Source organism: Peromyscus leucopus, chromosome 4 (genome assembly GCF_004664715.2).
Source record: "Peromyscus leucopus breed LL Stock chromosome 4, UCI_PerLeu_2.1, whole genome shotgun sequence".
Classification (NCBI taxonomy): Eukaryota; Metazoa; Chordata; class Mammalia; order Rodentia; family Cricetidae; genus Peromyscus; species Peromyscus leucopus.
In genome coordinates, this window is record NC_051066.1 from 104,179,519 (window position 1) to 104,204,517 (window position 24,999).

The 24,999-nt window shown below is 46.5% G+C and overlaps 1 protein-coding gene across 1 annotated transcript in view; it reads left to right on the plus strand.

Annotated features, from left to right (window-relative positions):
* Acoxl (acyl-CoA oxidase like) overlaps window positions 1-22,333 on the plus strand; it is a 292,744-nt gene extending 270,411 nt beyond the window's left edge. The window contains exon 19 of the mRNA XM_037205208.1: window positions 21,359-22,333. Within this exon, the coding sequence (XP_037061103.1) occupies window positions 21,359-21,547 (189 nt within the window). The 3' untranslated portion in view covers window positions 21,548-22,333. The remainder of the gene's footprint in view (window positions 1-21,358) is intronic.
* Window positions 22,334-24,999: the final 2,666 nt, after the last annotated feature.

The following is a 24,999-nucleotide window of genomic DNA, read 5'->3' on the forward strand; positions in this document are numbered from 1 at the left end:
TGTCTGGCTGGCACCTCCTGACTCAGCCTTCCTGTTCCCAGAATTCTCCTCTCTCTGCTTATCCTCGCCTATACTTCCTGCCTAGCTACTGGCCAATCAGCATTTTATTTATCAACCAATCAGAGCAACACATTCACAGCATATAGAATGACATCCCACAGCAGTGGGTCTCTGTTAATTCTCATCTACTACAAGAAGCAGTTTCTATGTCAGATCTCCTAAGGAAGACAAAATGTTTCAGAGAGACCAAGGGAAACCAGAATAGGAGGATTAAGTAGAGAGGGAGATGGGAGAACAGGGTAAATTTGGGGAACTTGGGAGGGACAACTAACACTAAGGCCATTTTAAATGTGATATGGAAACATACTACTGTAGAGACTTCCTAAAAATCTATACCTATAGGAAAGAAATCTAAATGGAATTGCCCTACAATGGGGAGGACCATGTCCCAACTGGATTTCTTATCCCACCAACAAAAACCTTGTACCACGAAAGGGTTACATCTTATTGAATTATTGGCCAATGGGGTCCATGGAACCCCCAAACATCACAGGCTATTGCCAAGGCTATAGGTTGTGCATCACAACCTGATGGTGGAGCCCTATTGCTAAAGACACCTATGTCATTCATTTTTATCTTATATGTATGAGTGTTTGCCTGAATAATATGTCTGTGCACCATGTAGTACAATGCCCTCAGTGACCATAAAATGGCATTGAATCCCTTGGGACTGGAGTTTCAGACAGTTATGAATCACCATGTGGGTGCTGGGAACTGAACACATTTCCTCTGGAAGAGAAGCCAGTGCCTTAACAGCCAAGCCATCTCTCCAGTGCCTCTGATACAGAAACTCTGAGGGTGTGCTTGAACAATAAGAGAAGCAATGACTACATGGCAGCTGTCTTTGGTGAGGACATTTCACAAATACAGTGCTTGCTTTGGAAATAAGAAAGAAAATCAGATTTTTGTTGTGGTTGTTATTGTTTGTTTTTCAAGACAAGGATTCTATGTATAGCCATGACTGTCCTGGAACATGCTCTGTAGACCAGGCTGGCCTCGAACTCAGAGATCGCCTGTCTCTGCCTCCAAAGTGCTGGGATTAAAGGTATGTGCCACCACCACCTGGCTAAGGAAACCGCCTTTTAATTTAAACAATATTGCACAGAGAAGAGAGGCTAGAAATATAGTAAGAGCCAGAGGACCAGGACACTACTTATTAGTGATTTCTACATAGACAGGACAGCTGCACCCATGAATGGTCACTTGAAATGATCAGTAATGATCACCTGAAAGGGACCTGCGTAAAGACAACAGTTGGCATGCCAATATGGATGGAAGTCCCTCAAGGCCCCATCCCCAGATGAAGAGGTACAGGCAATCAATGGCTGCTATCTGAAGGAGAATTCATTTTCTCCAGGGACAAGCTCACGATTGGTTATCTAATCCCAAGCAATCACCCCTAAACATATGTACATAGAAGCAACACTGAATTGACTCGGTAGATGTTTTACATATACTTGAGTATATGTGTGTGTGTGTGATGTATGTATGTAACAATAATAATTAAAAAAAGAGGTCATGAACTTGAGAGAGAGTGGGAGGAGTTAGAGTGGGGAGAGAGAGAGGTGTTGAATAATGTAAATACAGTATTCATGATATTCTCTGAAATTTTTTACTAAAAAATTATATAAAGAAATATTTGAATCTATGCCACCAGTAATGTGGAATTAGCAGAAAAGAAAAATACAGCAGAGGAAAGTTGAGTAAAGACCACCTTTTATGTAAGACATGAAAGTGCTTTTGTATTCTTGTAGTACAACATGGTTTCCACACTTGTCAACCATGGGACCCTCACAGCATCCTGGGAGGTAAGCAGGAAGGAGCCAGCCACCTCAGAACTGGCTTTCTCTGGAAGGCCAAATGGGGTTGCTCAAAGGCCTCCTTGTCAGATTTCTAGGCTGCCAACTGGGAGCACGCAAGTGTTCTTAAAGGGGAGAGAACAGGGGAGCCGCCATAGCTCCATCCTCTCCCACCTCCATCACACCCCTTTACAGGAACCTCATCATCCATGAAATCAGGAGCTTTTCCTCACCAGGTTTGGGGTCTTCAGTCAACTGAAGATGGATACCCAGAACCAGGAGGGGTCTGAGAAATACACGAGATGGACTGGGGTTCTCTGTGTTCCTGAAAGTGGCCTAGGTGCTTCCCTCAATATTTCAAGTTCCCTGACTCCTCAGGTGTGATTCTCTTTTGGGCTAGCCTATCCCCTTCCCTGAGTGTTATCTCAGGTGTTACAATGTTTTTCTGAACAGGTCCCTTCTTTCTTTATCATGTGATCTCTGGCACATTTAGTCTCTATGCACCACATTGACTTTTATTTCTCTATACATTAAAATATTTTTGTTTTATAGCCTTTAGCTGCCAATTCCAAGTTCTTAGGTCTTCAATATTTTATTTCCCACTATGTCAGCTCTATGTCTAGTTGTCTTCTGTTGTATGCTGCTAAGTGTTTTTGAGTAATGATCTGTACAGTTTGTGTAAAGCTGATTGAAGTTACTAATAGGTTTTCTGTGCCTGGATGATAGGTTTCTCTGCCAACGCACGAAGCCATGCCAAGCTGAACTGAAAAAGTATAACAACAGGTTTATTTGAGCAAAGCAGCTCCCGGGTGGGGTCTCCAGTCCCAGAGATGGAGGCCAGAGAAGCCTCATGCTGAGCTAAAGCAGGGAGATTATATAGCCTGTAGGGGAGGGATGATGATGTGTCTGCCGAAAGCTGGGCTTGTGCCAGGTGTGGTCAAAAGCTGAAAGCCTAGGCAGGGACTTGGGCTGCTGGAGTAGCAGGGGAGGAAGGGGCATTAGTCACTAGGAATGTGGAACCGGGCTTTTTGGTGCCTTTTCTTTGCTGGAGACTCTCTGAGAGGGCGGGGCTTGGCGGCTTGGAGAGAGAGAGACAGGAATGGGGTTTTCCAGATGGTGCAGGGGTGAGCTGGAGGTTCCAACTGAACAGTTACTTCACCTTACAAGACACTCTGAAGAGACATTCAGGAGGAGGCCAGCCTTAAACAGAATGCCTTACTTGAGGTTTCTTCAAAAGAGCCATAAAATTCAGGGAGGAATGACTTCACCTGCCTGTTCCCTAGCATGCAGTTTGTTGTGGCAAAGGTCTCCTGTTGAGATTTTTACCTAGCGTTGCCTCTGGTGTTTTTCCTATCATGATCTCCTGCCTCCTCCTGAGCTACTGTCCCACTGCCAAAATGAAAGTTCAGATCTGCTGGAAGTGATATATGGCTTCAGGGAAAATGCAATTTTCTTTTTTGTTTCTCCAGATTCCTTTTTTTTTTTCTCTTAAAATGGCTTTTATTGTTCCATCAAGTCATTGATGCTTTGAAGATGTTTCCCAGAATTTTCCCAAATATTTTGATAATGTTCAGCAGAAACATTGGTGTGAGAAAACAATCTATTCTCCGAAGCAGCTAGCCCATCTGGCGTCGTTCCTCACAATCCCGCAACCCTGTGAACAGCTCTTGTTTTGCCTCGCTCACTGATGAGGAACTGGGGTTCAGAGTGAAAAAGTAACCAGCCCAATGTCAGAGAACCTGTACCCTCCCAAGCCCAAGCCTTTATTTAATGTGCTTGCTGGAAAATGGTACCAGCAAACACTCCTGAAGTCCATGCTTGGCTCCTAACCACATGTTGCTAAAAGGATCAAGAAGTCTTGGAAAAGGCTAATTCTAGGGTTAGGACAAAAAGTCAAAATAATTGGGGCTGGAGAGATGGCTCAGTCATGAAAAGCATGTACCTGTGTGAGGAGGCTCCCAATGGTCTGTAACTCTGGTTCCAGAGGAATCTGATGCCCTCTTTAGGACACTGTTCTCAATGTGCAAGTGCCCACACACAGATACACTCACATGCACATCATTAAAAATAAAACATTTAAAACCAAGAGTGTGCGGAAGATAAACCTGACAGATTTTACTGTGAGGAAGTGAGTAATATTACTCTTGCCAATAGCGAAGTGTGTTCCTAGCATGTGCCGCTGATACTGTATGCCGAGAAAGCACTTCTTTCTTCCCTGAAACCCATAATGCTAATCATGAGAAAACAAACATCAGGCAAAGCCAAAGTGAAGGGTCGTCTATACAATGTGACCAAAGTGCCCTGAAATGGGGAGTGAATCAGACAGAAGGAAGGATGGAAACCCTCTCAGAGACCAATCAGACATGAGGACCGACCGCCATGTGTAAATGAGCAGAGAGGGACTTCAGTAGAGGAAATAGTGAGATTGAACAGCAGCTGTAGTTTAGTTAATAGCCATGCTCAAATGTTGCTTTTTAATTTTTACAGTGGGCTAGAGCTATGTAAAACATTAGAATTAGGTGAACCATGTAAAGGGCATAAGAGAACTCTCTGGATCATCTTTGCCACTTTTCTAGAAATATAAAAGCAGTCCAAACTAGAAAGTTTACCAAGGCATGGGTCGGAGCAATGAGCCTGAAAGCATTCCAGCCCCTGAGGCCTCCCAGGATACCCAGGAGTTACAATGAAGCTGTGGTCTATTGATAACTAGAAATGCATGTATTTGTACTAAAAGAAAGTTTTGTTCATTCTCACAAAGACTTCAAGGTAGGTGAGGCTGATAGAATCCCCATTTAATAAGCGAGTAAAAGTAACAAACCGAGAAGTTAAAAACCCATCCAAGAGTCTAGCTCAGCACACAGGGCTAGGGAAATGACTCAGTCAGCACCTGCCATGTAAGCAGGGGGACCTGAGAAAGAGAGTCCATGACGTTGACCTCCATGTACATGTATGCCCATTAAGTACTTATGGTTTGGTGTAGATAAAGTGTTTGCCATGCATACACTGAACCATCCTTGCATCTCCAAACTTCATTGATTAAAAATATAAAATTCTAACCTCAGCTTCCAAAATCAGCAAATGTGAACACACATGCATTTTTTAGTTTAGCGCCGAGTCTCTTAGTTCATGGCATCCTTCGAAGCAGACAAGTTGTGAATGGAATGGTCTCATTTTTCCCTCTGACCTGGACACGGCCACCCTGCGCTGTCAGTTCTACCAGCTCTGCAACTGTGACCTCCCTCGAGGACACACAGAGAAGAATCAAGCACAGGTGGCCCTGTGGTCAGATCAGACTGAGAAATCGACACCCAGGGGAGCTCTCCAGTTGGTGTGTGTTGAGAGAACCACAACCTAGCTGTGGCCTTCCGATCAAAAGAGGGCCCTCTTCAATGTGGTGGAGCTAACGCTTAGCAAAGTGCTGAGTAGGGTTCTGTTTCCTGCTGAACTGGAAATACAGATGCCAATGAGTTACAGGTAATGAAGGATTTGCCAGGCATCCAGGGAGGCTTGGGAAACCCAGGCCCAGCAAGAGAAGGGTTAAACCTCTCCCTCTCAGAGGGAAATCACCCATGAGAGTCACAGAGGTCAAACACCAAAAATTCATTCATGAAATGAGAAAAGAGACACCAGCCAGGACTATGTCCAAGAAATTTTGATACTCCTACCCTTCCATTCAAGCACATTTCACTAGTTTGCCCAAACGTCGTTCTGTTTTGAGTTGGGACACGTCTCTGCTGGAGCTGAGCCCACCTGAGTCTTTCTCCCATGACTCTTAGGCTGTTTTCTTCAGGGCAGCCACAGCTGTGTCCAGCAGAGCCCCGTTCTTGCTTTGCTTCACCAGTAAGAGGAAGCAGAGCAGAGCCAGCAGCCTCAGTCTGCCCCGCAGGAAGGGATGATTCATTTTCTCCCAGAGTGGATGAGAGCTGCCGGGAGTCTGCTGATGGTGTGTGATCTGGGCTCTTGGCTGTGGCTGCTCCTACTAGAATGACCCCTAGGGCTAGAGTTTCAGTTTCAGCTCAGTCAATCAAATAGTTGAATTGCCGAGGAGGAAAAGCATTCAAGGCTGGTGATTGATGGGCCCTTGCGCTAGTTCCCATGGCTTTATTCTTAGATATGACTTGGAGTAAGAATGTACAAAAATGTGGCCAACCCCAGGTCCATAAAGCAAAGATCCCTGGGCTGCTATTTGACAACAGGGGGTGGGTAATGTAGGGTAAAAGGGCCAGCAAAGAAACACACTCTGACCTGAAACCAGAGCCAGTGAAAGAAACACACTTTGGCCCTGAAACCAGAGTCAAAGAAACACACTCTGCCCTGACCAACTCAATACAAAAACCACCCAATCCCTGAGCTGGAAAACCAACCACTCCCTGAACAGGAAACCAGCCAATCCCTGAGCATGAAATCCAGATAATCTCTGATCTTGTCCAAACTCAGGGATTGAAATCTGACCAATTCCCACTCTGAAAATCTCCACCCTGGAAAAACTCTTCTCCTAAGAAGCCCTATATAAGCCCTGTGCCTGTTCAGTTGGCTGCTGCCTTTTTCTACCCTGGCAGAGGTGGTCACACTCCTGGATTCTTCCCTTCTAATAAATCTCTTGAATGAGGTTTGGGTGAGACCATCTTTCACCAGAAGCAGAGTGGAGCAGAGCAGAACTGTACCACTTTGGCTGGGGAAAGCTTCCCCTATCTGAGCAGACTTGTTACATTCTTGGGACCTGAGCAGAACTGTAACAACTTCATTGGGGAAACCCTCCCCTGCTGGGTCCGAGTTGTTACATTGGGGACCTTTCCCTGGAGCAGAGCTGTAAGCTGTTGCTACGCTTCCGGTGATTTAGTGGTACTCCTTGGCTCCTGACTGCCAAGACCCCTTTCCATCCGAGCTGCAATGCTTATAGGTAATGCTCATTTATTACATTTGTACTTTACATTGTTTTTATTTATTTATATGTGGTGCATTTATTCACTCAAATCACTCATTTATTGTTTTAGCTAAGCATAGACTATAAATGAAAATACTGTCCAGTGGCTAAAAGGTTTTGGGGGGGGGACCCAACATAGAAAAGAATTAGGGGAAGAGCTGCAAGCAGGAAAGACAGCATTGGAACCCCAGCCCTTCTCATCAGTCTTACCTTCCAGGACAATGTGCTCCGCACTCAAAGTCGAGACGCTCAGAAAGAGCACATAGAGTTTTCACTTGCTGCAGACGCCCCCTTGGCTGTTGTCCATGTTCCGAGGATGATGTTGTTTTTCTGAAGAACACTTAGATGTCCCATCCCTGTTTCCCTCGGCCCAAACTACCTGGATGAAGGCAGCTCAGCAGATGTTCGGATGGGAAGATCCAGTGCAGCGTGGGCTGAGGTTTCAAGCAGTGGATGTTAAAAACACCCACCGAAGTAGGAAACTGAGGCAGGGCTCCTTGGCCCTAAAGCCTCGGCTACTGCCCACAACTCTCATTTTCTTTGTAAGAAGTATGAGAAAAGTTCCCTGCTTCCCACCAGCTTAAACTCATCTGATGTGGCTTCTGGCACGTGCTGACGCATAGAAATGCTGCTGTGACATTCCCCCTCAAAAGGGAAAGGTAGTGAGACCTAGTCTGCTAGGGAAAGGAGACACAGGTCCTGCCTAGGGCCAAGGTCAAGGAGTAGGCAGTGATGTTGGGATGGCATTGCTTTGGAATGGTCTCACTGGACATGTAACTAGAAAGGCTTAAATTCTGGTTGTCATTGAAGGGATGACCAGGAAGGGGCTAAACTCACTGTCCCTTCTGTAGGACTGTTGGTGCCCCTCCAGGGGACAGCAGGAAACAACTGGAACATCCATCCTAGCCAACCATCTATTCCTAGGACCCAAGACCTTAAAGCAGAGCGATGGGAAGACCATTAGTGCCACAGATCACTGCTAAGGTCAGGGGATCTCTCCTTCTCCCTTCCCCTCCTGACCCTGTGTGCACCTCCGTGGCACAAAGCACAAGCTTGAAGTGATAAATGGAGTCATTCAGCTGAGGTTAAGAAAATACGAGTGGGGTATGGTTTCTTCAGTTTAACCAGTAGCAGGAGATCGTGAGGCCATACCCAACGGCCAGTCCTGGCAGCCACCTGGTCAGACATTATGCCCATAGTAGAGCTTTGTGTATATGGGAAGTGAACCAGGATCATTCTGTTTCTTTCGTTCAAGGGCAGAGTGTTATAACTGCAGCAGAGGCAAGTTGTTTTGCATCTCTCCAGCCTCTGGGTTCTGGCAGGGGCATCACCCCCAAGCCCCTTGGGGCGATGCTTAATGTGCTGGGCAGTTGGGACACTCTTCTCCATCAGGGTTCACCCCCTCAACCCAGGATTCACAAATTTATGATGGTTGAAATTTGTACCTAAGAATGACTGTGTTGTATCAAAAAGACCTTTCAGGAGATGGATCCAACCGGACCTCAGTCACAGCTATGGACAATGATTTTATTATGATTCCTGTAAAATGTAGTGGATTTCACTTCAAACAGAAGCAAGTAATCCCCACTGTATCCATTTTGATGTAAGTTTAACACACTTATCAAAGCAAATCTGTTTGTGGTTGCTTTTCATTTTCTGAAGGTAAGTCACCTGTTCCCTTCAACTATTATTTTTAAGATTTATTCATTTATTTTTATGTATATGTATGTGTGTGCCTGCATGGGTTTATGTGTGCCATGTTTATGCTATACCTAAGGAGACCAGCAGAGAGTGTTGGATCCTTCAGAACTGAAGTTATGGACAGTTGCTAGCTTCCAGATGTGGCTGCCGGGAACCAAACCCAGGATCTTTGCAAAAACAATAAATGCTCTTAACCACTGAGCCATCTCTCCAGTGCTGATGCCCCTGGCCCTGTGCCTTCCCCTGTCCCACCTGCTCTTTCGTCTTAGAAGAAAACGTTGCTGTGTGATGCTAACAGTTTCCCCTTCTCTGAGAGATGCAAAATTCTTGGGACTTAGTAACCAGGCAAGGAGTATGTAGGGCGACAGAAAAGGGACAAGACTGACCTGTACGAGCCAGTGCATCTGTGGGAAACTGGGGCTCTTGCACCCTTCTTTCCTGGACAGCTAGTTGCTTCTATGACAGCCACATCATATCACCATATAGGTACCCATTCTGTTAAGCTAATGTAATAAAAATGTCAGGTGTGAGCATAGCAGACTTTTTGGAAGTCTTTTGAGAAGCAAATATTCTATTTCTTAACCTGTGTGATAGGTAAGTGTGCTCATTCTGGGATAATTTAGCAAGTTGCTAAGCTTAGATCTCTTTGTAAGGCATTATATGCCAACTAAAAAGCATTAAAAATCAAGGGAGGAGGCTTCTGGCTCATATATAAAATTCTCCTGTTAGAATCTAACTTGAAATTTATTCTGTGATTTCTTTTGTTTTCTTTCTTGATGAAATGTTTTTTTTTGGGGGGGAGAATTACAAGTTCATGTGTAGCTGTTAAGAATAATGCACAGCAGTTTTACAATTCTTTACTTAGTTTCCCTTTTGGTAACATTTTGTAAAGCTTTTAGAACATCTCATGTAGGAGTTGGATACAGTTGCCTTGACACAGAGAGGATGCAGTGTGCTTCCAGGGCCACAGGAATCCCTCTTGTGGCACTTGTACAGTCATACCCTCTTCCTTTTTCTCTCTCTTTAATCCCAGGTCACATGCACCATCTGCATAATAACCATTTCAGCACTGGGTCACATAACATACACACTTTAAAATCAGCTTTCCCCTTCTACATAATTTTCTGGAGATACATCTAGGCTCTTTCGTGTATCAAGAGCCTGCTTTATAATTACTGAGTAGTGGTTTTCACTATGGCTATACGTCAGTTTGAATAACCAGAAACTCACTGAAGGATATGTTAACTGCCTTTAGTTTTCAACAGTGAATACTAAAACCACTTTCATTGTCAGTGTACAGGATTTTGTGTGAATATAAATTCTGATTTCTCCAGAGTAAATGCCCAAGAACTCTTGCTAGATCATATGGTGGACATGTGTTGATATGTTTGAGGACTTGCTGAACTTCCTTTCTAGAGTGGATGGGACATTTTTACACTCCCACAAACGTGTGTTAGTGAGCCAGGTGCTTTGTTTTCTTTGCTTGGGCGCAGCATTTGGTTGTGCCACCATTTTCTATTTTTACCTGGGAGGTGTGCAGAGGTGGTTCCTTGTGTCTAGGCATGCTCATAAGCAGTCAGTGGTGCACTTTGCGTGGCTGCTTGATAATCTCCATCCATTAATCCTCATGTCTACATCCTGTCAGTGTTGACTTTATTGCTAGTCGTCTTCCTTTAGCCGGACATTTTCCTGGTTCTGGGTGTGATGAGGGACTTTTGACTGAAACCAGAGTGTCGGAGGCTTTATATCGCAAAAGATGCCAGACCTGCTTCTGCTTCTTTACCTGGCTCCCTCTAGCACTGTGGGGGGAAAGTGTTGGGGGCACATCTCACTTTATCACCATGTAATAGGGATAAAAATTCCAAGTTCTCTATTCAGTCTCTGCTGAGAGACGTTCTTAACTGTCAACTCAACATAGCCTAGAGCAGTGGTTCTCAACCTTCCTAAGGCTGTGACCCTTTAATACAGTTCCCATGTTGTGGGGACTCCCAACCATAAAATTATTTTTGATGCTACTTCATAACTGTAATTTTGCTACTGTTATGAATCATAATCTAAATATCTGATATGCAAGATATCTGATATGTGACCTGTTTGACCCTCCCCCTAAAGGGGTTGTGACCTGCACTTTGAGAACTGCTGGTTTAGAGTCACCTGAGAAGGTGGTCTCAACTGAAGGACACCCCAGATTAAGTTGACATGGGGAATGATCTCATCAATTGATGCAGGAGGGCCCATCCCACTGTGGATGGCACCATCCCCTGGATTGGTTAAGAAAACCAGCAAGAGCATCAGCGAGCCAGTGAGACAACAAGCAGTATTCCTCCAGTTTCTGCTTCAAGCTCCTCCTCCATTCCTGCCCTAACTTCCCTCAATGAAGGACTGTGACCTGGAAGTGTCATCTAAAAACCCTTTCCTGACTCTGGTTGCTTTAGTCAGAATGTTTAATCACAGCAACAGAGAGGAACCTCGAACAATATATAAGGGTGCTATCCTCTTGTTAGTTCTAGGGAGTATGGGGTGTTCATCCAGGCCTCACTGATTGCTCCCTGGAAGGGGGAGACAGCAATGCCTGATCGCTTTGTCCATGTGGCCTTGCCACTTTCATGTTAATGCTAAGTTCTGACAGCACCCTATGTGGGAGAGGAAAGGGCCGCTCCACAGCCAGGAGATGGAAGGCCTAGCTCCCCCTGAGTTCTCACTACAAACCCGTTGGGATAGAAGACTGTCCATGTGGTCCATTGAGCTATTGGGAGTGTAGACACAGCCTTCTCTGTGCGGTTTAGATGAACCAGAACAATCATATGGCAAAACTCTGTGTGGTGAGGCGGCCTTAGTTCTTTGGCTAGAGACAGCAGGCTTTTGTTGGGATATTTGTCCACATCTGTTGGGATCCCTAGCTTCTTCAGCTACAATGTGGATGTGGGAGTCAGAAAGAAAAAAGGAAATTACCACTGTCACCAAGACCCCACAGTCTCCATACGGTCTGTTTCTTTCTTCTCTCGGTTTGTTTTACTATAATATCTACAGTGTCTACTGTGCTTAGGGAGGAAGAGGGACTCTGTCTTCTCAGAATGAGCATTGGTGACTTTTGAGCAAAAGAAAAGTAGGGTCAGACAGGATGGGTTTTGCTAGAGAAGCGCAGTACCACTGAGTCACAGCTAGAGTCCAGTCAGGGGCTTTCTAGAGAACTTGCTGAATTCCTCAGGCCCTAGGTCAATTGGCTCTGTGAGTCCCATTTTACCTGAGCCATTTCTGGTGCCTTGGCCTCATGCTAAAGAGTCTTCCTATGCTCTTTCACCTTGTGACCTTATTGCCCTTCATCTGATCGAGAGGATCCCGTCCAGTCATAGCTGGCCTGAGAGCCATACAGGCCAACCTCCAAGCAAGGGCGATTCCTCTGGAAAGGGCTGTCCTGTTACGGTAAAATGAAGAAAACAAAATGCATTGCATTTTCCATTTAAAAATTATATTGTGGGGCCAGCAAGCAGACTCGATGGGTTAAGGCACACACAAATACATAAATGTAAAAAAAATTATTATGGTCTTCCTACTTTCTAGGTATCAAAAGGCACCCTCTATACCTAGTGCTATTTTATTTTTTATCTTTTACAAAAACGAGTTTGCCATCCCATACTGCTTCCCCTAAAATTGCTTTTGTCTTTCTTTTTCTTTTAACTTAAATTTTTTTAATCAAAAATTAAAATTTTAAAAATGGGGCTGATTTTGCATACACCTAAATGTGTGAATTTCTGTATGCTTTGGTGAGTTTTGGCAGAAGGCAGACTGCACAACACAGGCTTCAATCCCACTGGAGAATGTGTCCATTGCCAGAGAAGCCTCTAGGAGCCACGTTTCCATCCCTGCCAGCCCCTGTGCCCTGCAGTTTGCACCGTGTGTCTATAACTCAGTCCACCTGCTGCAGGGCTCCGTAAGAATTGGAGGCCCACAGACTGCTTGGCATATGTCTGAGATTTATTAGTCCATCCCTCCGTTATTCCCTGGGTAGTGTTTCTTTACGTAGACTTCTCTGGCCTCTCCCTGCCTCGTCTCCCTCCCTAAGGCTCTTTGCTATTAAGATCCAGCTGTGTCCTGGCCTCCAGCAACCGGCCTTCACCTCTAGCTGACCTCAGGCTTGAATGTTCACAGAGTATGCAAGTCACATTGTCCCTGTGTATTACCAGACATGCTTCCTAATCGATACATTCTCTCACTGTGTTAATACTCATTTCTCAGACATCTGATGATACTGAGCATCCTTTCAAGTGCTTACTGGTCATTTATATGTCAATATTTATCTGATTTGGTCCTCTTCCCTCTTAAAAACTATATAATGCTATGTGGTAGGAAAAGGCTAGACACGATAAACACAAAAACTTTTAATTTTCCCATCCTGTGGCCTAGTCACTTTCTCAATGGTCTGTTTTGGTAAGCATTGGGCTTTAGGTTTGGTGGAATATAAGTTATTAGTTTTTAATTTCTTCCTTGTGCCTTTTCTGAAAACTTTTTGCCTAACTGAAGGCTGTAAATATATGTATCTATGCTTTCCTAGAAACTGAATGACATCTGCTTTTACAGTGATGTCTACTTCCTATCTCAAATTAACTTCTGAGTATAGATGATGTAGAGGTAGGTTAATTTTCACAAAGTTATCCAAGGGTCTAATCACTACTTGTTAAGAAACCTTCCCTTTTCCATAGGAATGTTTTTACTTCTACGGGGAGAATCAATTAAACATATAATAATGGGGTTGTTTGGGGGCTTCATATCCTACTCCTTTCATCGATTTTTCTATTATTTTTTACTAATTTTGTCTTTGTTGTTATAATCAATCTTATATTGACTGAATATTGCAAACCTCCAATATAGTATATTCCTTTACAAAATTGTTTTGGCTATCCTATGTTTTTTAATTTCTCTGTACATTTTAGAAGTGCCTGTAGGTCTCCTGCTTGTATTTACATTGACTCTAACTCAGTTTGGAAAGAACTGATGCTCCAACAATCCGTGAACACGGTGTGTCACTCCGTTCAGTCATTTGGCTCCGGGAGATCTTTTTAAATTAGTAATAGAATCCTTAAACATACTTCATTACATTCAGCCTTGACTTGTATGTTCTTAAAGCTATTAAATGGTATATTTTCATTGTGCCTATCCCAATTACATGTCCTAGATGTAGTGTATACACTACTATTCTTTTCAATGTGCTTGCATACCTAAGCCTACTAAGTCCATATCCTACTTATAGCTCTTCTAAGTATTCAACTTTGGAGTATGTATTTATCATTATTATCAAGAAGGTATGTATCCTGAAAGTTTTATCTTCATGGACACAAGTGATTTTAATAGCAACTTGCAAGGGCTACTGATTCTAGTTAGGATGGGAAAGAAGTTGGGAGAACTTTGCTCCCCTGAGAAGAAGATGCAGAATCTAGACAAGTAAAGCCATACTGTGGAGCAGCACCACAACTAAGGAAGAATGATGAAGGCACGTCATAGAAAAATGAGGTCTTTGGGGAGAAACCAAAAGCACTGGATGTTTCCAGCATGGGGCGAGCGGTTGTCTAGAAAGCAGACAGGCAGCAGTGTGGGCTCGTCAGGCGGGCGAGACGCCGAAGGATGAGCTAAAATAGCTAGAACTGGGGAACGAGAAGCACGGGAGCAGATTCTGCTCCAGCAGCTCTGTGCTGTTGAATATCACACTGGCAAGGACGTAGGGCACAGGGAGGGTCTGAGGGGCTTGCAAATCCTATCGCATTCTAGTTGAGAGACTCAAGCATCCATAGATGTTGGTATCTGCAAGAAGGTATCCCGGTCTCAGAAACACTCCCTGAAGACACCCCAGGGATGGCTGTATTTACTTCTGGCAGTTTGTGAGGCTTCTGCCCTTGAAGAAATTTTCTTATGACTGACAATCACTCCCTCTTGGTTATGTACTTATCAGGCTAAACCATCAGTTGATTAAAATACCATATTCTTTGGTATTAAAAGGTGTGAAACTAATGCTGCAGCTCTATGATAACCACCTAATTGAATATTCTTTCTCGTTTTGTGTAAATGCCTTTGTCTGTTAAAAATGCTACCAAGCACAGCCCTGTGGTTGCTTTAATTCCTTTGCCAATACTTTCATATGGTTTCCTGTATTCGGAAGAGAAAGCGGTGTGCACTTGCCTTCTTTAGAAACTGGTCCTCTTATGAATCAGCAGCAGTGTGAATCAATGTCAGACGCTTTATTAAGTGGTTGAAGTTGATGCCCCTGTGTCAGCACTCTTAGGAACGGTGAGTAAGCATTCTCAGTAAGAGAAATGCCGGAGTAGAAAGAAATCATATTCATTGCTCACTGGAGACTCTAGAGGATTTGTGATAATAATCATGGAAGGGCTAGGGATGTAGTTCAGGGGTGGAGTGTTTGCATGATGTATATGAGATCCTGGGTTCAAGCCTGTGGATCACAAGTCATCGTCATCATCATCACCACCATTTTTCCGTCTTCATGTGTGTATGGCATGCACGTTTTTACATGCGTATGAGCACACGTGTGTGCGCTCGCGTATGTGTATATGCGTGTGCATGTGGAGGCCCGAGATTGATATCAAGAGTCATCCTTAATTGATCCTTTCCCACCTTATTCATTGAGGCAAGGTCTCTCAGTAAAACCCAGAGTTTGATGATACGGCTAGCCTTGCTAGCTAGCTTACTCTGAAGATTCTGTTTCTGCCCTCTAAGGCTGAAATTACCAATGGAACTCATGACCAACAGTCATTTACATGGCCCTGGGAATCTGAACTCCAGTCCTCAAACTTGGTCAGCGTGTACTTGAACCATTGAGCCATCCATCCCCTCAGCCCAGTAATAATGATGTTTTATATACTCAATCCGTGCAAGTCATGTGACACTTCTTAGTGATAAGAAACATACTTGGTTTAGAATGGTAATGCTGAGGTTCAAAGTCTCCATTCTTTCACTAAAATGGGCATTTCTAGGAATTCTTAGCAAAGAGTTAATAGTTGAATGCTGTGTTACTCAGTTGAAAAACATTGCAATAGGAAGAAAAAAAATTTTTTTTTTTTTTTTGGTTTTTCAAAACAGGGTTTCTCTGTGTAGTTTTGGTGCCTGTCCTGGATCTCGTTCTGTAGACCAGTCTGGCCTCAAACTCACAGAGATCCACCTGTTTCTGCCTCCCGAGTGCTGGGATTAAAGACATGTGCCGCCGCCACCCGGCTAGGAAGAGCATTTTGAAGGTCTGTCCGTCTGTCTGTCCTTGAACTCTCTACTCAGCTTGAATGAAGAGATATTGCTGCTGTTGGGCGGGTTAGAAGGTGACCTTTCAAATGTAACTTTCCCAATTACACAAAACATTGTCAGCTAGAATTTAAATGGATACAGAGTATTCAGCTGGAATCCTGACCCATCTGACCCACAGAATTCTGTTTTGGGCTCCTGGATCTCAACTATAGAGGACACCATGAGATAGCATGTGTTCTTGAAACTGGGGGCTTGAGAAAGCGAAGGCCTGATGCTGCCATGAGCTATTGACCTGTAGTCAGTAAAGACAGAAGAAGAGCTCTGTCTCTGCATGGGTGGGTAAATGGGAGAAAGAACCTCAGAGTCAGGTGAATGGTTATGCTTTGCATGAGCATGTTGGACATATCAACCTTTGTGCTGACTACCAATGAGATGGTGGCTGAGAGGGCATGTTATCTGTGGAAGGGCTTACTCTCTAACTATCCCATGAGATGGTGTTTGCCTTTATAAAGGCTAAGCAGCTTGAATTACTTTTCTCACATCTGTGACCTAATACCTGGCAGGAGGCAGTTCAAAGGAGGAAGGATTTAGAAAGGCTCGCCCCTGGAGGGTCCAGAGCCCATCACTCCAGGGAAGACCCAGCAGCAGGGGCTGCTCACATCTTAGTGGATGGGGAACTGGCGCTCAGCTGGCTTTCTCCTTTCTCCCATTTTTATTCAGGCAGGACCCCAGCCGATGAATGGCCTGCAAAGTGGTTCTCCTGGCTGGCTCAGAGCAATCCTCTCCTTAAAAGCCATCAGAACTCCCCCGCCACACACACATACACAAAGTGAGTCTCATGAATGTTCTAGATGTTTATTAATCCAATGAAGTTGACAATCAAAGTTAGCCAAGGTAAAAATCTGAAAGGGGTGTAAATGGGTAGGGAATGAGCCAGAGCAAGGCCTCTGGGTGTTCAATGAAAGTGCCAGTTATAAGTCACAACAGGAGCAAAGATATTAAGTGATAGTCACAATCATACAGAAGCTGGACTAGGTGGTGCACACCTTTAATCCCATCACTCAAGAGGCAGAGGCAGATAGATATCTTGAGTTTGAGGTCAGGCTGGTCTACAGAGTAAGTTCCAGGCTAGCCAAGGCTATATAGTAAAATTGTCTCAAAAACAAAACAGAAGTAATACTGAAACCTCATTTCACCAGTAGCTTGAATTTTATCCCCATCACATCTTTAGATCAAACAATTTTTCTCAATTATTACAAGATGTCCATTCACTTTTGTATGTGTGTACTTGTGTGTGCACATGGGTGTACATGTTCGTGTGTGCACATGTGGTAGCCGAAGTCCACATCGAGTGTCTTCCTCGGTAGCTCTCCTCCTCTTTCTCTGTTTCAGAGACAGGGTTTCTCACCAAACTCAGAGCTCACGGAGTGGGCCAGACTGTCTAGCCAGCCAGCCCCGGGAGTCCCCACCTCCACCGCAGGGCTGGCATGGCAGGTGCATGTTGTACCGGTTTCTGTTATGTCTCTTGTTTAATAGCATGGCTGTGGGTCCTCACATGTGTGTGGCAAGTACTGTAACAACCAAATCATCTCTCCAGGCTTGAAGATACTCTTGCTTTTTAACAAAAGATTCATTTTATTTTTTATGTGTGTGTATGCATGTTTCTGTGTCTGTGTGTATACACACACATAGATGCCATGAAGTTGAAGTTACAGGCACTTACAACCATATGTGGAATCTGAGAACTGAACTCAATCACTCTTCACTCCCAGGCCATCCCCAGTTCCAATTCCTCTTCTCTTTTGGTTTCTCTCCCAATATCCAGGTTCATCAAAAATCAGGTTGGCTGAAAAGAGCGGACAAGAAATTACTCGATACCAAATGGTCCTTTAGAGGATGGAAGTCAACTCTGATTCCTTTTGAAAATGGGGCATAATTGATATAGCGAGTTTATTTGCTTTACATGTCTGGACATTAGCCATCGACGGTGATTCATTCCAGCTCTCTGAGGCTACAGCCTTAAATGTGGTCATTTCTAGGTTACAGTCAGGAGGGCACAACCGTGAAGGTGGCCTTCAACAGCATCAGCAGTGGGTGCTGGCTGTTGGTCAAGACTCCTTGGTCCTTCTTCATTAGGTTTCCATCCTCCAGCAGGTGATACTGGACAGCAAGTGGTATCATACTCACAGGAAAGCAAGAACGGGACTGCAAAGCCTCTTTAAGGCCTAGGCTGTGGAATTCCCTTTCTCCACATTATACAGGTTAAGTGAGCCATATGCCTTCTCACATTCATGGCATGGGTATACAGACTCTAGCACAGTGTCCAAGCAGGAAACTGATTAGCTACTCATCTCTCCGTGCATTTCATGGATTTCCCCAAAAGCATCTGGAGCTGGAAGCAGAGGCAAGACACAGAGGCAGGAAATCTTTATGCACAGAGTGCAAACCGTGGTGGGGTGCCACACCCTGCAAACTCCTATATTGTCAGGGCCTTGCTGAGTGGAAATCAGAGAGCTGAGAGGGTGGGAAGCTTAGAGATTGCAGGTGCTAGGCTGCCCTATCCTAATTGGATATGGTAGCACAGGGAGAGTCAAACAGGGGAGAAGTAAGAAACTCAAACAGGTGGGTATAGAGAGCCAAACGAGACAGGAATCCCTCCTCCCAGGTTACATGGTAATATAGCCACAGTCTTGAACCTCATGTTTCTGCTTGCTTTCTTATTTGCTATTTATTATCTTATGTGTCTCTGTGTATGTCTGCTAGTCTGTATGTGTGCCACATACATACATACATACATACAAGTACCTTCGGAGGCCAAAAAAGGGCATCAGATCCTATGAAACTGGGGTTACAGGCAGTTGTGAACCACTTGACCTGGGTGCTGGGAACCAAACCTGGGCCCTCTGTCGCAGGACATCAGTTTACACTGTGTGAAAGGCACCTCTGATCGGTTTGATAAAGAGCTGAATGGCCAATAACTAGGCAGGAGAGGATAGGAGGGACTTCTGGAGAGAGATGGGAACTCTGGGAGGAATCTGAGGCGTGGGGAATTTGCCAGCGAGACGTGGGGAAGTTGAATGTACAGTATGGGGGGAGAGGTAACGAGCCGTGTGGCAGAATGTAGGCTAATATAAATGGGTTAAGTTATGAGTTATTAAGAACGAGCCTAAGCTAAAGCCAAGTTTTCATAATTAATAAGAAATCCCCTTGTCATCATTTGGGGGCTGGCAGTCTAAAGAAAATCTGATAGCATTCCTCTGAAAGAGCACCATGGGCGTGTAGTCCCTGAGCCATCTCTCCGGGCCCTACTCAAGTGCTTTTTTTTTTTTTTTTTTTAAGTAAGGGGATTGTGTTTAAGATTTTATTTTTATTTTATGTGTATGAGTGTTTGCTTACATGTATGTATATGCACCATGTGTGTCCCTGGAAGGCCAAAAGAGAGCACTAGATCGCCTGGAACTGGAGTTACAGACAACTGTCAGCCACCATGTGGGTGCTGGGAACTGATCCAAGGTCCCCTGTAAGAGTAGCAAGTGTGCTTAACCACTGAGCCGTATCTCCAGCCCTTAGGTTTCATTTTTTGAAGCCTCTGACATTTTGCAATAGCTTCCTGATGCAAGAGGTTATGACTGTCTTCAGTGTGCAGTGTGCACATGAGCTTTTCAAGTCCATTATGGTACCCAACACAGGAGAGGACTACAGTTCAAATATTGGAAGTGAAAGGGGGTAATCATTATGATCTTACTAACAGGCAAAGCTGGACGGAAGTAGGGTGTATGACGAGAGTCCTGGCCCATCCTTCCCTCCATACACTCAAGCTTCTGTTGCAGGAAGGGTGCTTTAGACTCCTCCAGAACTTGAGATTTAGAAACTATCTTGCCAGTCAATGTTTGGTGTTCCTAGGCAGTCCAATGTTCTTTTCCAGTGCCTGATGGGGTCATTACTGGAGAATTGTGAGTACAGAAATACTCGTCCTCACCAGGCATTTGGTGAGTCCTTCTTCTTCTTCTTCTTCTTCTTCTTCTTCTTCTTCTTCTTCTTCTTCTTCTTCTTCTTCTTATTCTTATTCTTCTTCTTCTTATTATTATTATTATTTCTTCTTTCTCCTCCTCCTCTTCATCCTCTCTTTCTCCTCCTCTTCTTCACAGAAAATAGAAACCACTTTCTGTAATTTCTACCTCTGACCTTTAAGTCTATAGTCAGCACTAGACAAATGAAACCCGTAGTATTCTCTCATAAGCCTTCTTTCAAAGTGAGTTTCCCCCATTGGCGACTACATGACAAGAGTTGCCTAGCTGCCTTAATGAAACCCAAAGGGAACATTGCCTTGAATGACAACATATGGCAAGTTCAGGGCCTGTGTATACCATCATGGTTTTGAAATGTGTGGTTAAAGACATCAAGAGTTGACAGATTAGTTGGGGATTTGTCAAGAGTATTAATTACAGACTTGGAAACCCTGGTCAGTTACAGTCTGTCTTGTCGCATCTTGCAAATGTGATCAAAGTCTTTTCAGTACTTATTTGATGGTGCCTAAGCCACAGTGTGTGAAGAACGAAACTTTTCATTAGGAATCACCGGTGCAGTGGGGCACATTTTTAAGGAAGACACCCTTGAATGTGTTCCCCCCACCTCCACACTTCTTCCCACCTCCCTCTTTCATTTGGGCAGTCACTATAGTTTCTGAACACCTGAAATTTTTTTTTGAGGGGGCTGTTGGGGGGGGGAGTCTTAAAATATGGACAGCACACAAAGATAAAGATGGGGCCCATAAAAGTGTTTTTTAAAACTATAAAAATAAACCATGAAGCCTGAAGGTTGTTGTGATATAGTCAGTCAAAGAAATGTATAGCTAGCTTTATGAAAACTTGAAAAAATGTCAGTCACAGTATGTAGCTGCTTTGGGAAAAGAAAAACAGGCCTCTGCCCTTGCGCGTGCTGGCACCTAAATCATGGAAAGTGAAATAGAAACACAGCCAGCCAGTGCAACTTCTCCAAAGCTCTAGCCTGCCACATCCCCCACCCCACCCCCCACCCCCACACACTTCTTCTGGGAAGTCTATCCGGATGTACCTGCACTGGCTAGCCGAGTGCAGGCGACCGCTCGTCCATTTTGCACAGTTGGAAAGCGCGGAAAGTGATCAGCACCTAGTCTTAGCTTGCTTGGTGGTCCACTCACTCCAGGCACGGGGACCCTCGCTTGCTCCTTTCGGGCTTTGTTGGCACCCTTCTGGCGAGATGGGTCAGGTCTTTTCGGCCCCTCATCTTTTCAGAGGCTCTTATTGTCAGTTGCCTCTGCGCGCCAGAGGGTGGCACTCCAGAGGTGAAGAAGGGCAGGAAGAAGAAAAGGGAGCGGAGAGGAGGCAGCGTTCATTCTCAACCCCGAGTCTCTGGTTACCAGGATAGCATTGGGAAAGAGCTCCTATCCTTAGACCCTTAGCGGAAAAACCTAGATTTCGGCCGGACCTGAGGGTCAGAGACTTAGTAATTTTAAAGAAGACACAGGTTGTTTAGAAACAATAACTTCCTGTGTTGTGAATTTCTGCTCTCTTGAGTGATTGGGGGCGGATGGAAAGTCCTCCGTGAGCGCGCCCACACCCGACCTATCCCTTTGTGTCGTGTTTTGCAGTTGCTGGATTTGTGCGAGTCCGTGAGGGATGACGCCCTGAAGGTGACCTCTGCTTTCAACATTCCACACACCATCCTCCATGCACCAATCGCAGGAGTCCCCAGCCCCCGGGCTGCCTGGGCCTTCTACCCGGCGCCTATGCCAACGCTGGTGCGGGAAGGAGCGCGCTCCCAGCTGTCCAAGCTGTGAGCCAGGCTTTTGCCGGCGAGTCGAGAAATGGAGTGGCCGGTCCGCAGCTTGCCATGGAGTTCTCTTCAAATAGCTCCCAGAGCTGGAGCAGGGGCCAAAGTGGCAGGTGCAGGACCGCCACCCTTGGGGTTTTGGTCACACAGAGGAGGAGGTCTGGCTAAGGCTGGCAAGGTTCAGGACAGGTTGTCGAAGACAAGGAGACTAGGCGGATGCCCGGAGAGTACTGTAATTTATCCCAGTCTGGTAACCTCTCCTGGCCCTTGCCTTGACCTCTTCCAGCTGCGGCACTAGATCCCCAATCAGGTGGTCTTGCCCAGAGCCACCAAAGATCTCTGCTGTCATCGGTGACTCAGATTCCCAGTGACTTCGAAAAACTCTGATGCTGGGTGAAAAAAAAAAAATCAAAACATGAAAATCAAACACCCTCAGGCAAAAGGGTGGGAGGAAAGCTCCACCCACTCCAAGCGCGGGCAAAAGTTCAGCAAGGGATGATTAGTGAATCAGACTTGCTCCAGCTCTGCTAGAAAACCGGCTGGCGAGAGAGCGGAGCATGACCCTGGAGTCGAGCTGGTCCCACCAGGTAGGCGATCTCCCGACCGCAGGGCGCACCGCGCTAAACTGTAATCCGCCCTTTTTTTTAAAAAAAAAAAAAAGCGTAGATGCAAAGTTTAATAAATTAAGCGATAGAAAAGTGCTCCCGCGGCTTGGATGGGTAGGGGAGGTGGGCCTGGGGGAATAACTGCAATAAACTGGTTTTGGAATTTGGAGAGACTACACAGGCGGAAATGAATTTCTCATTTATGTCCTGACTTTGGCGTTGCCCAGTTTCATTCTCAAATCTAGCCATCGCCTTGCTTTCCTCTCTCCACATGCGGTTGCCAGCCTCAGGAAGGCACGGGTGACCCACTGGCCTTCCCACGCTGTTCTTCTCTGCTGTCAGATTGATCCCAGGAGTTCTCCTGACGCTGCGGGAGAAGGCTGCAAGGGCCCAGGGGCCGGTGGCCGGCACCTGCCGTGAGGCACTTGGTGGAAGCTCCCTAAACTGCCTTGATCGCTGGTGATGCAAGAGCCTCCGCTTCCAGGCCGGCTTCCTAATTAAGCCCTAAATAAGAGCACCATAGCCCAGCCCTTTGCTTTCCCCAGGGCCTGAATGTTTTCTTTTAGCGTGCCCGGAGTTGCAAAATCGGAAGACTCCGGGCAGCCCGCTCCTACAAAGAAACAGTGGCGATAAGATTTTTTTTTTTTTTTTCTTGTGTAGTTCTTTTCTTGTCGGGTTCTGAGGTGCCTGGCTCCCGGCTGAGAGCGCGGAGCAGACAGACTTGGTATTGGCTGGGGCTCTCGGAGCAGCAGCAGACCGGGTTGCATGGGTGGGATGCGGAGTGGCCAAGGCACAGTACTAGCTCACAGCGTTGGTCAGGATAGACCTGCATCTGCCGCCACTTGGCGGCATCCACACCAATGCCCTGTGCGCTCTTGTAGCGAACACCCCTCACCCACAGAAGTGGCACTGCTTTGCCATAAGCCCCCAGCTCCTCTGAGAACCAGTGGCTTCTTTGATCTCCCTCAGGATTCATCTGAGAACCAAGACTTTAACCTAGGGCTGTGCTGTGTCACGCTGACGTTAGAACCACTTATAAACACCGAGATGGTCCGACATTGGGACGAGTCACTTGTTCATGAAAGAGTCACTTCCTTCTCTCTGCCAGCCTGGATGCGGGCTGGGTAGCCCTTAAATCGAGTTTCCTTAATCTCCACACGTAGGATACCGGATGCTCCATTTCCAGACCAACTTCACCCGGCCGCCGCGATGAGAGAGAGAAGGGGTGGGGTGTGTTGCACCATTGACTTCGAGACTTCGATGGCGGGGGCGGGGGTGAGATACGAAGACCTCAGGAGATTTTTCGATCCCCCATATGGCTGCGCGACCTGAACTCGCCAGCTTCGGACAGACAGTTCCTGGCGGTACTCTGTGAACCCAATAAATATCGAGGCTCCCAACAGAACGCATGGCACAGCCGTCTTTCCTCGGTAGCCCCCCCTTTTTCCTTATACTCTTTTTAGTTACTTTCTCATTCCCCTATTTTATTTGCTTGCCATGCGCACTCATTGCGATCCAAAGCTGAGCTGCAGACCTAGGATGATCTTTCGCCTTTCTCTCAACTGTCCTTCCCACCACCAGCTCTGCTTAAGTAGCTGGGCATTGGGGAAAATAACACACACACACACACACACACACACACACACACACACACACACACACACACTCAACCAGGTAGATCATAAATGGCGACAAAAGGCAGTGGCGTTAAAGAGTCCCGCATGAGGCACAGCCGAGGAGGTGTGAATATCTTGCTGATCTGTGTTCCCTGGAGGCCATGAATTCTTGGAGATGACAGTCAAAGGCCAATGCACCAACCCATGGCTTGGGGCTGAGAAGCTCCGCAAAGCAAGGGCGCAGGGACGCCTCCTGAGACTTCCCACTGGTGCCCGCGGCCAAGCTGGACACAGAGCAGTGTGCCCTGAGCGCCCCCTAAGTTCCGCTCTGCGAGGTGGCCGCTACAGGCGGACAGGGAGGGGCAGGGAGGGGCGGGTACATTCAGGGTGGAGGATGGGCTTGCATGCGGCTGCCCGCGGGCCAAGTCACTAGGGTAAACACGCTGGGGTAGGCGGAGCGCGGGCGCTGCAGGCAAGCTGCGGGGTTACCCTCGCCAGTACCTGTCGCAGCCTGCACGCGCCAGCGGCCTAAGGGCCGCGGGGGGGTGGGGCTTGCTTTCCGGTTCGCCGAGGGCCGGACCGAGCGGGGGCGGAGCCCGCGGTGATTGGGCACGGGAGCGGGGGCCCAGTAGGAGCCGAGTCGCTGGGCCAGGCTGGTTTCACTTCGCTCCCCGCAGGCACTGGGTCACCAGCTGTTTGGAGCTCTGCGGTCCTTGCCGCCTTCGCCGTCACCGGATTTCTGCAGCCGCTCTGCGAACTGTGCCCCACTTGCATCTGCACAACCTCTGCCGCTCCCCGCCGCCACCACCTCGGCGCCCTTCCCCGGCCCTCGTCCCCCCAATGTCTGACTCTGATTCTCGGACTGAGAAACGCAAGGTAAACACTCCGCGATTCGCGATTCCCGGGGGCGCCCGCCGGGGACCGATGGAAGACAGGCGCCGCAGGCGCAGAGCGGCTTCATCTGTCTCTGGTGTCGCACGTGCGGGTGGAGGCGCTGGTTTGTCCCGCTTGGCGCGCGGCTGCAGGAGGCGAATGCCGCGAGTCGCGCCGAGGTCCCTGCCTGGCAGGGCACTTCTGGGAAAGGGTCGTAGGCACAGAAGCTGCGAGCACTGAGCCGAAGTCTGGCTTGGGCTGCGATGCCGCACGAAGGGCTGGTGAGGCATCTCTCGCGGGCCGGGAGGGCGCGTAGTCTCGGCTTGGAGCCGAGGACCCGTTCCGTGGTGCCCGGCCGTACGTCC